Source organism: Pelophylax lessonae, assembly GCF_965119305.1.
Source record: "Pelophylax lessonae genome assembly, chromosome: 8".
Classification (NCBI taxonomy): Eukaryota; Metazoa; Chordata; class Amphibia; order Anura; family Ranidae; genus Pelophylax; species Pelophylax lessonae.
Window position 1 is genome coordinate 6,174,295 of NC_138775.1, and position 11,910 is coordinate 6,186,204.

An 11,910-nucleotide genomic window follows, 5' to 3' on the forward strand; every position below is an offset into this window, starting at 1 on the left:
ATACCACCAAAAGGAAGCTCTGTTTGTGGGAAAAAAAGGACGTCAATTTTGTTTGGGTACGGCGTTGCATGACCGCGCAATTGTCAGTTAAATTTGCACAGCGCCGAATCGCAAAAAGTGTCCCAGACGTAAGACAGCAAAATCCTCCGGTGGTAAAGTGGTTAATCTCTGTGTAACTCACGCATCATCATAGTGTCTAAGCCACTCACTCTCACACTGACACCGTGACATAGAGACACTCTTTGTACTACTCAACCCTCTCACAATCTGTGGCACTCCATCATACACCACCAAAATCCTCCGGTGGAAAAGTGGTTAAACATGTGGAAAAATAAATAAATGTAAAAACGGCCCGACAGCTAAAGGGTTAAATTAATTTTCTCGCTAAGAACGTTTAGGAGGCCAAATGACACCCCAATAATTCCAGAGATTTCAGATTAATCCGTTTTGAAGATCTTTTTTTATTCAAATGACAGAATATACAAAGAGAACTATTTCAGATTCTTTGCGTTGTTCGCCAGCATCTTCTTCTGTCCTTTCTTGTTGTGTTTCTTGGCAAAACGCATATTCCTCATAAACTTAGGATCCACCTGAAAGACAAAGAACGAGTGAGAACGTTCCGCAAAGTGACATGTCCTGCAACCAAGAGAGCTACAATAAGGGATGCAAAAACGGGTTTGTAAAAATTATAACATCTGAGATTGACCCCCACACCTCACCCCCCAAGGAGATTAACTGCTTAGTAGAAGACTATCCCCCCCAATATTGGGACCTGCCTCATCTGCAACACAAACTCTGCTAAAGGAGATGGCACCGACAATATAGAGGTCACCTTACAGCTGAACTCCAGAAAAAAATAAATAAAACCCCAAAAACAATAAAAAATTTATAAAAAACACACAAAATAAAAAAAAATGTAATAAATAAAAAACACACAAAACATTGCACTACAGACTACACCATCCCACCCTGCAAGGATTAAAGTCTGGCCAAGTCTAGCAGTAGAGGAGTCCTCCAATATCTACCTTATTCCTCATCCCTGAGCAGCCAGCGCTCTCCTTTGATGCTCTGTGTGGTGGGTGAGCCCTCATATACAATGCAGGACTGCTGGTCTCACATTGTACATAAGGTCCAAAATCCTGCAGCTAGGGGATCCGTCACACAATATAAGGGATACGATACGGTATTACACCTCACTCCCTACCCAAGCATTGAACCCTTGGAGAACGAGCAATGCTGAACAAGCATGGAACATAGGCAGCTAGGACTGACCCACTACAAGGGTATTTACCCAGAGTGAGCGGCTTAGGAAGTGATAGGGTTAAGTAACATAGAAACATAGAAACATAGAATGTGTCGGCAGATAAGAACCATTTGGCCCATCTAGTCTGCCCAATATATCTGAATCCTATGAATAGTCCCTGGCCCTATCTTGTATGAAGGATAGCCTTATGCCTATCCCATGCATGCTTAAACTCCTTCACTGTATTTGCAGCTACCACTTCTGCAGGAAGGTTATTCCATGCATCCACTACTCTCTCAGTAAAGTAATACTTCCTCATATTACTTTTAAACCTTTGCCCCTCTAATTTAAAACTGTGTCCTCTTGTGGTAGTTTTTCTTCTTTTAAATATGCTCTCCTCCTTTACCGAGTTGATTCCCTTTATGTATTTAAATGTTTCTATCATATCCCCTCTGTCTCTTCTTTCTTCCAAGCTATACATGTTAAGGTCCTTTATCCTTTCCTGGTAAGTTTTTTCCTGCAATCCATGTACTAGTTTAGTAGCTCTTCTCTGAACTCTCTCTAGAGTATCTATATCCTTCTGGAGATATGGCCTCCAGTACTGCGCACAATACTCCAAGTGAGGTCTCACCAGTGTTCTGTACAGCGGCATAAGCACTTCTCTCTTTCTACTGCTTATACCTCTCCCTATACATCCAAGCATTCTGCTGGCATTTCGTGCTGCTCTATTACATTGTCTTCCCACCTTTAAGTCTTCTGAAATAATTACTCCTAAATCCCTTTCCTCAGATACTGAGGTCAGGACTGTGTCAAATATTCTATATTCTGCCCTTGGGTTTTTACGCCCCAGGTGCATTATCTTGCACTTATCCACATTAAATTTCAGTTGCCAGAGTTCTGACCATTCTTCTAGTTTTCCTAAATCCTTTTCCATTTGGCGTTTCCCTCCAGGAACATCAACCCTGTTACATATCTTTGTGTCATCAGCAAAAAGACAAACCTTACCATCGAGGCCTTTTGCAATATCACTTATGAAGATATTAAACAAAATTGGTCCCAGTACAGATCCCTGAGGTACCCCACTGGTAACATGACCTTGTTCTGAATGTTCTCCATTGACTACAACCCTCTGTTGTCTGTCACTCAGCCACTGCCTAATCCACTCAACAATATGGGAGTCCATGCTCAATGACTGCAGTTTATTGATAAGTCTTCTATGTGGGACAGTGTCAAAAGCCTTACTAAAATCTAGATATGCAATGTCTACTGCACCTCCACCGTCTATTATTTTAGTCACCCAGTCAAAAAAATCTATAAGATTTGTTTGACATGATCTCCCTGAAGTAAACCCATGTTGTTTTTCATCTTGCAATCCATGGGATTTAAGATGTTCCACAATCCTATCCTTTAATAGGGTTTCCATTAATTTGCCTACTATTGATGTCAGACTCACTGGTCTATAGTTGCTCGATTCCTCCCTACTACCTTTCTTGTGAATGGGCACGACATTTGCCAATTTCCAGTCTTCCGGGACGACTCCTGTTACTAATGATTGGTTAAATAGATCTGTTAATGGTTTTGCCAGCTCACCACTAAGCTCTTTTAATAATCTTGGGTGTATCCCATCAGGACCCTGTGACTTATTTGTCTTCACTTTAGACAGCAATCTTAGAATGTCTTCCTCTGTAAAGACACATGCATCAAATGATTCATTAGTCATCCTTTCAAGTGGAGGTCCTTCTCCTTCTTTTTCTTCTGTAAAAACTGAACAGAAGTATTCATTAAGGCAGTCAGCTAGCCCTTTATTTTCTTCTACATACCTTCCGTCCTTTGTTTTTAATTTAGTTATTCCTTGTTTTAATTTCCTTTTTTCATTTATATATCTGAAGAATGTCTTATCCCCCTTTTTCATAGACTGAGCTAGTTTTTCTTCTGCCTGCGCTTTAGAAGTTCTTATAACTTGCTTGGCCTCTTTCTGCCTAATCTTGTAGATTTCCTTATCTTCATTGCTCTGGGTTTTTTTATAATTACAAAATGCTAGCTTTTTATTTTTAATGATTTGGGCCACTTCTGCTGAGTACCACAGTGGTCTCTTCCTTTTTTTGCTTTTACTGACAAGTCTAATGCAATTTTCTGTTGCCTTCAATAATGCACCTTTTAAGTAGTCCCATTTCTCCTGGACTCCATGTAATCCGTTCCAGTCTGATAAGGACTCATTTATGACTAATTTCATTTTTGAAAAGTCTGTTTTTCTAAAATCTAAAACTTTTGTTTTTGTGTGGTGTGACTCTTTCACAGTTCTTATATTAAACCACACTGACTGGTGATCACTAGATCCCAAGGTTTCGCCTACAATGACATCATATACCGAATCCCCATTTGTAAAAACCAGATCCAAAATGGCCTCCCTCCGGGTTGGCTCCTCAACCACTTGTTGCAGAGACAACTCCAGTAGGGAATTTAGAATATCTGTACTCCTGGTAGAACTTGCTATTTTGGTTTTCCAGTTTATATCTGGAAGATTGAAATCTCCCATAATGATAACTTCTCCTTTCATTGTCATTTTAGCTATTTCTTCAACTAGTAGATCATCTAGTTCTTTAACTTGACCAGGTGGTCTATATATCACACCTACACGAGTTACTGCATGATTAGCAAACTGCAACGTAACCCAAACTGACTCTATGTTGGCCTCACCAACTTGTATTAGGTTAGATTTAATGCTATCTTTCACATACAGGGCCACTCCTCCTCCTTTCTTGCCTACTCTGTCTCTTCTGTATAAAGAGTACCCTGGTATGGTTATGTCCCAGTCATTTCTTTCATTAAACCATGTCTCCGTAACAGCCACTAAATCTACATTCTCAGATTCCATTATTGACCCAAGTTCATTGATTTTTTTACCTAAACTGCGAGCATTTGTAGACAGGACTCTGAGCTTATCATTTCTTAACCTCTGTGCTTCTGACCTGTTCTGGCATTGTTTCGGGGGGCAAAAGTACAAAATGGACTTCGAGATATCCTGGTTGTTTGGTATTGCAGACTGCTAGTCAGCGTTCAATGAACCCTATAAGCAGCAGTTGGGGGTGGGGCGAGATGTTGCTCTAACCACTTCTGCACCAGCAATGTACTGGCGGTACGTCGCTGGACTTCAAGTGGTTATATCAGGGTGATATGCAGCTGCAGGCATCACCCCAGTACAGTTTTTTTTTTTTTTTTTTAGGAGCCGGCAGTTTGCTCTCTTGTAAAAGCAATCCTAGCCGCTGGTATACATGAAAATACACAATGAAAGATACTAAATTCAATACAATATTTAAATTTTCTGTATACATGAGTAATTGGATCCTGAAGAAGCTCAACATCTGCGTGAAATGCGTAGATCCACAGCAAGATCAAATGGTCCATTCATAGGCCATGTGATGTACTTTATGTATATATGGTGTCATCTGTATGACTGTGTTCTTTTTATATATTTTTTTTGTATTTTGAGTAAATATGAAATAATATTTTAACTTATTATGTCACTTATATTTTGGGCACATTTAAATCCCCGTATCCCGGGTGGTGCATATATCCTACTCTTTCCCTTTACCCCCCCCCATTTTATCCTTATTTATTATTTTCTATTCCCTACCATACCTGGTTATATATAAATAAAATTTTCTCATATATATATATATATATAGACCCTGTCAAAAGAAATTTCTATTTGTGGAAAAAAGGACACAACTTATTTGGGTGCAGCGTCGCACGAGTGGGAAATCTTCTGTAGGTCAAGGGGTTCAAAGAGGGCCCATACAGAGCACCCCTCACCCCCTTTGTTCCTCGTACACACGAAGAGAATATCGGACTAATTATTTTGTTTTGTTACGTTTGGCCCCTTTCACACATACAGTTCAGTCACCTAACAATGGATGAAGTATTCATCAGTTTTTAGTCCATTTTTTTTTTTTTTTACATTTATTGCCAATGCAAAACGGACCGTTTGTTTACATCTGTTTTTCATCCAAGCTTTTTTTAATGGAAGAAAAAAAAGGGCTTTCATCCTTTAAAAAAAAACTAACATTGACGGAAGCGGATGAAAACGGGTGTAAATGAATGACCATCCGTTTTTCCATAAGAATGCACTGATGTCCATTTTTCATCCGTCAACGGAATAAAAAAAAAAAAAAAAAAACGGACAAACGGACTGCATGTGTGAAGGGGCCTTGTGACGAACGCCCATTTGCTGGGACGTTCGTCACGGGTTACTGGAGGAGTGTGGAGGCCAGCCTCCTGCCCACGGACTACGGCCCTGTAGGGGAGCGCGGCTCTGGTTGGGGGTGTATGCTGGGGGACCCTTGGAGTACTGTTACTTTGAATTCAAGTCCCTGTTACCCCAAGCAACACAGACTTTGGGCCTAAGCTGCATATTACAACAAAGGACTTCACACCATGAGAGACTAAACAGATGCTAATGACATAAGACTGAGCTATGATATACTGGGGGGGGGGGGGGGGATGTGAATTGACAGTTAAGTTATAATAAGGTGTGTTGAAAATGGAGACGGGCAGTCTGAGAGCCGATGTCTTCTGCTTTCATCTGTATAGCGGTGGGGTGTGTTCACACTTCTAGGAATGTGTATTCGGCTATGTTTTGGGTTTGTTGTTTGTTGAGTTAATTATGATAATGTTGCAGTCTCATTCACCGATTGTCTCTTTCCAGATGGCCAAGGTATATTAACTGTTCTGTATACAAAACATTTGCATATGATAATGAAATCAAACACATGAGACTAAATATATATTGGAGGTGAGTTGTTGAATAAAGTGTCATTTGTTTTACCCTTCATCAAGCTTAGGCTGATGTTTGGGGGGGAATTGAGGGGCCAGGTCACTGCATCACTTGAGATTCTGGAGACCTAAGACAGAAATACTTGGTCCGAGTATTGGGGATCTGTTACAGGCCCTAAATCTCATTTTGAGAATGAAGAGGTTACTAAAGTAATGACAGAATACAACCTGGGAAGTGATGTCATGTATTCATTTGAGCATGCGCGGTCTTGGCGTTCCGTTTCCAGGGTAATACTGTATGGAGTACAGGGGGGGTCAGAGGACACACTGACACCATACTATGCAGACCTCACCACTGCAATATATTCTCATATATAGGGAAGGGGTGACAAAACTCCTCCAGATTTTGTTATTTTTCCAGGAGCGCCCCCCCCCATCATCATCTCAGTGTAATAATATTCAATTTTCCCCAACAAACACTTAAAAAAAATCATAACAATCTTTGAGTCGGAGTGTGAGAAAAGCTCTCGTCCAATCACATTTACAGGCCAAAAAAAAAAAAAATTCTATAAAATGCACTGAGGGGGTCCCAAACAACACACATTTCCCCCTATCAGACGGAGGCATCGGAATGTAACCAAAATACCCTTCCACATCCCCACCAAAGGCGGCCATGCCGGTAACTGCCGACTGAGTGCCGTAAAAACGTACAACTTTTTACATTCGTAAAATAAACAAAAATTAAAAAAAAAAAAAAGTGTCATAGACACTCCCCACTTTCTCTTTATTGGTAGAGCACAATAAGCCACACCCCCTTATCTTTTGTCTATTGGTGGACAATAAGCCACGCCCCTTGCCTTCTGTCTATTGGTGGATGCCAATTATTCACACCCCCCTGTGTTCTGTCTATTGGTGGATGCCAATTATTCACACCCCCCGTCTTCTGTCTATTGGTAGAGGACAATAAGTCCCCCCACCCCATATCTTAGAAGCCTATTGGTAGAAGACAATAAGCCACCCCCTGTCTTCTTCTTCTGTCTATTGGTAGGGGCAATAAGCCACCCCCGTCTTCAGTCTATTTGTAAGGGAAAATAAGCCACCCCCCTGTCTTCTGTCTATTGGTAGGGGACAATAAGCCACCCCCCTGTCTTCTGTCTATTGGTAGGGGACAATAAGCCACCCCCCTGTCTTCTGTCTATTGGTAGGGGACAATAAGCCACCCCCCTGTCTTCTGTCTATTGGTAGGGGACAATAAGCCACCCCCCTGTCTTCTGTCTATTGGTAGGGGACAATAAGCCACCCCCCTGTCTTCTGTCTATTGGTAGGGGACAATAAGCCACCCCCCTGTCTTCTGTCTATTGGTAGGGGACAATAAGCCACCCCCCTGTCTTCTGTCTATTGGTAGGGGACAATAAGCCACCCCCCTGTCTTCTGTCTATTGGTAGGGGACAATAAGCCACCCCCCTGTCTTCTGTCTATTGGTAGGGGACAATAAGCCACCCCCGTCTTCTGTCTATTGGTAGGGGACAATAAGCCACCCCCGTCTTCTGTCTATTGGTAGGGGACAATAAGCCACCCCCGTCTTCTGTCTATTGGTAGGGGACAATAAGCCACCCCCCGTCTTCTGTCTATTGGTAGGGGACAATAAGCCACCCCCCTGTCTTCAGTCTATTGGTAGGGGACAATAAGCCACCCCCCGTCTTCTGTCTATTGGTAGGGGACAATAAGCCACCCCCCGTCTTCTGTCTATTGGTAGGGGACAATAAGCCACCCCCGTCTTCTGTCTATTGGTAGGGGACAATAAGCCACCCCCCTGTCTTCTGTCTATTGGTAGGGGACAATAAGCCACCCCCCGTCTTCTGTCTATTGGTAAGGAACAATAAGCCACACCCCTGTCTTCTGTCTATTGGTAGGGAACAATAAGCCACACCCCGTCTTCTGTCTATTGGTAGGGAACAATAAGCCACCCCCCGTCTTCTGTCTATTGGTAGGGGACAATAAGCCACCCCCCTGTCTTCTGTCTATTGGTAGGGGACAATAAGCCACCCCCCTGTCTTCTGTCTATTGGTAGGGGACAATAAGCCACCCCCCTGTCTTCTGTCTATTGGTAGGGGACAATAAGCCACCCCCCGTCTTCTGTCTATTGGTAGGGGACAATAAGCCACACCCATCTTATAGCAGGCTATTGGTAGATCACAGACTGAGCCCCACACATCACCCTCCCCTCCCCCAGCACTTACCCCCTTGAGAGACTCGTATCTCTGGGATCGCGGCTTCTTGATGCCATTTCTGTGCCATTTGCGAGCTGTGAGAAGAAAACGTCCCCATTATTCACCCAATAGAAGAGAGAGAGGCAGCAGCACTGACAGGAGCCCTTCTCATCCTCTGCACTGCCGGAGGAGGGGCAGCCGCTGAGCTCTGTACATCCAGAGACCCAGAATTATGACATCATCATAAGGTGATGGGGGAGGGGCAGCGTTAGACATCATGTATGTCACAGAACACGGCTCAGGAATGTTCTACAGCCGACCACAACAAAGGAACATTCCACCTTCTGTCAACATTAATATAATAATAATAATAATAAGTATCAATTATAGATATACATGAAAGCCTGCAGAGCATTGCACCCGCTATCAGCGCTTTATGGACGCCATCATGGGCTTTACTCTGTACGGAGGGAGCAACCTTCTGTCATTGGCTGGAGGAATAAACATCACTGATCTACCGCAGTGGCAGATGGGACTTGTAGTCCTCCCAGTGAATGGCGGACATGGTGGAGCCAACTGAAACAAGAACCTTGTGAGTCCGGTAATTAGAAGGGGGGAGGGGAGGAGATTCATCAATCTGACCATAATACACCCGACATATAACACAGGGGAATAAATGTAATCTGTGCCTTTATATATCAGCTACAAAATATAAACATGGCAATAAAGGGTTTATATCACAGATACAGCCGTGGGGAGGGGTGTATGGGGGAGGGGGAGAGGGAAGGGTAGGGGGGTATTGGGGGAGGGGGTACTTACACTGATTATGGGTGGTGTGGTTCTTGGACTTCGCCATTATGGATTCTGCAGAAACAAAAACAGAACACAAAACTAAGTGATGTCATTGGAGGAGAGGCTGACAACAGATATCATTGGATGCCAAAACTGGGAGGAGTCAGTGAGCTCCACCCAACATACCCAGAGCTGAGCGCATGTGGGAGGAGCCAACTGAGACGAACCCCCCCATGCCCCTCCAACGTGATAGAAACCCCCCCTGTGTAATTTAACCCCCCCCCCCCACATTGGTTGTCATTACAAGACAGCCAACCGTCGATGAAAGGACGCGGAGCAGTGACCCGAGGCCCGGTTCTCTGAGTCACTGTTCCGCGTCCTTTCATCCACCGAGACCCCAAATTTTTAACAGCTGTAGGGGAGCGTCTTGGCTACCTCCGATACAATTTTGGGGTCTCCAGCACATATGGTTCGCCCGTGACAGCAATTTTCCCGCGGCGGTGTGTGCGTCCCACCTCAGCCCCTCCTCCTCTCAATCAGCTGTTCGCTAAGTCTTAGAATTTCCTCGGACCTTGTGCGCATGCGCACCGGGGCTTGCACTGCCGGAAGTGACGAGGTCCGGAATTTTCATGGGTCCGACAAAATTTTAGAACACCGGTAGCGGGGTGAGGCCTCTAGCTGCAGGGATCACTCCGGTACAGAACTTTCCGAAATATCAGCAATATCCGTAACCTCCGGGGCCGATTGCAATATATCGGGGAAAGTGCAGATCGGCCCTCAGTTATATCGGCTTTGCTGATAATCGGTCCAACCCTAATAGAACCCCCCTCAGTGTGATAGAAACCCCCCCTCCCCCAATGTGATAGAAACCCCCCCTCCCCCAATGTGATAGAACCCCCCCCCCAATGTGATAGAACCCCCCCCCATGTGCTAAAAAACCCCCAATGGGATAGAACCCCCCCCCCCCAATGGGATAGAAACCCCCCTCTGAGTGATGGAACCCCCCAATGTGATAAAAACCCCCCCAATGTGATAAAAACCCCCCAAATGTGATAAAACCCCCCCCAATGTGATAAACCCCCCCCCCCCAATGTGATAAAAAAAAACCCCAATGTGATAAAAAAAACCCAATGGGATAGAACCCCCCCCCCCCCAGTGTGATAGAAACCCCCCTCCAAAGTGATAGAAACCCCCCTCCAAAGTGATAGAAACCCCCCTCCAAAGTGATAGAAACCCCCCTCGGAGTGATAGAAACCCCCCTCGGAGTGATAGAAACCCCCCTCGGAGTGATAGAAACCCCCCCCCCAATGTGATAGAAACCAACCCCCCCCCCAATGTGATAGAAACCAACCCCCCCCCCCAATGTGATAGAAACCAACCCCCCCCCCAATGTGATAGAAACCAACCCCCCCCCCCAATGTGATAGAAACCAACCCCCCCCCCCCAATGTGATAGAAACCAACCCCCCCCCCCCAATGTGATAGAAACCAACCCCCCCCCCAATGTGATAGAAACCAACCCCCCCCCCCAATGTGATAGAAACCAACCCCCCCCAGTGTGATAGAAACCCCCCCCCAGTGTGATAGAAACCCCCCCTCGGAGTGATGGAACCCCCCAATGCGATAGAACCGACATTTATTCCACCACGCTGCAACCCATGTGATCCGCATTCCATTCACTGTCAGGGTGCCTGTGTATGGGGGGAGGGGGAACCCCCAATATCATCAGAACCACAAATGTCCCCAATATTGGGGAAGGGGGACTCTGTACAGAGGAGTTCTATGGGGCCCTATACAGATTAGGGTAATGGGGGGAGGGGTACTGTACAGGTCGGGGCCCTAAGGGATGGGGGTGTCTGTACGGGGGGGCCCCTATACAGACCAGGGCTGATCAGTAATGGGGGGTCATTACAGGTCAGGCCGGATCCCAGGGGCCCCACATTTATTTACAGCCAATAGCAGAGGCACCGGGGCCCCTCACTGCAGAGATCCACTCCAATGTGAGGGCCCCTCAGCCACAGACATCAGGAGGGGCCCCATCTACAAATATCACAGAGCCCCTCCCGGGGGATCCGGGAAATATCCCCCCATCCCCCTCCCTGACACCCCCTTCTGTCCCCCCCGATCACCTACCGACCCTCTTCTCCCCTCCCCCGCACAGGATTCCCCCGGATTACCCGGACAGAGCCAACACTCACCCCAATGTCTGCCAGAGCCAACCGGAAGAGAGAGAGCGCGGGGCACGCCGGGAGATGAGAACGTCCGGAGCGCCGCCTAATCCCTTCCCCCGGAACTCCGAGACCGAGAGAGAACGTTCCGCCCCCTTCTCCGCCCCCTCCACAAACTGCACTGACATTGTTATTTACTGCTACATTTATTTATATTATTATAAATATAACATCATAATTTCTTATATTATTATTTATTGTTACATTACTATACAAATATAACACTCATCATTGATACTGTTCTAAATTCCTCTTCTTTCTTTAATTTTTTTAATTTTTTTTTTTTACATATATACTATAAAAATATAACACTCATCACATTATAATTATTTATATTGCTATAAAATTATAATACTCATCACAACTATTGCTCTATATAATGATCACGATTATTATTCTTATTATTATTTATATTAACATAAAATTATAATACTCATCACAACTACTGTTCTATATGAGGATCACAATTATTATTGTTATTATTATATTTATTATTATTATTATTATTATTATTATTATTATTATTATTATATTTATTATTATTATTTATATTGCTACAAAATTATAATACTCATCGCAACTACTGTTCTATATGATGATCACAATTATTATTATTATTATTATTTATATTGGCATAAAATTATAATACTCATCGCAACTACTGT

At 44.2% G+C, this 11,910-nt stretch overlaps 1 protein-coding gene across 1 annotated transcript; it reads right to left on the reverse strand.

The window, feature by feature from the left end:
- Nucleotides 1–441: 441 nt before the first annotated feature.
- On the reverse strand, nucleotides 442–11,274 carry RPL29 (ribosomal protein L29). Its single transcript, XM_082266066.1, has 4 exons — nucleotides 11,216–11,274; nucleotides 9,046–9,090; nucleotides 8,257–8,321; nucleotides 442–590 (listed from the first exon to the last, which is right to left on the reverse strand). Exons 2-4 carry the CDS (start codon nucleotides 9,080–9,082, stop codon nucleotides 492–494), a joined length of 201 nt encoding a protein of 66 aa, XP_082122192.1. The 5' UTR covers nucleotides 9,083–9,090; nucleotides 11,216–11,274; the 3' UTR covers nucleotides 442–491.
- Between the last annotated feature and the right edge of the window lie 636 nt (nucleotides 11,275–11,910).

Bases quoted from the DNA above. Each gene is read 5' to 3' on its own strand.
- RPL29 (XM_082266066.1), bottom strand. From the start codon at position 9,082: ATGGCGAAGTCCAAGAACCACACCACCCATAATCAGT. The intron at 8,322-9,045 runs GTAAGTACCCCC...TTCTTCTCACAG, and splicing joins CCACACCACCCATAATCAGT to CTCGCAAATGGCACAGAAAT. The intron at 591-8,256 runs GTAAGTGCTGGG...TTTGTCTTTCAG, and splicing joins GATACGAGTCTCTCAAGGGG to GTGGATCCTAAGTTTATGAG.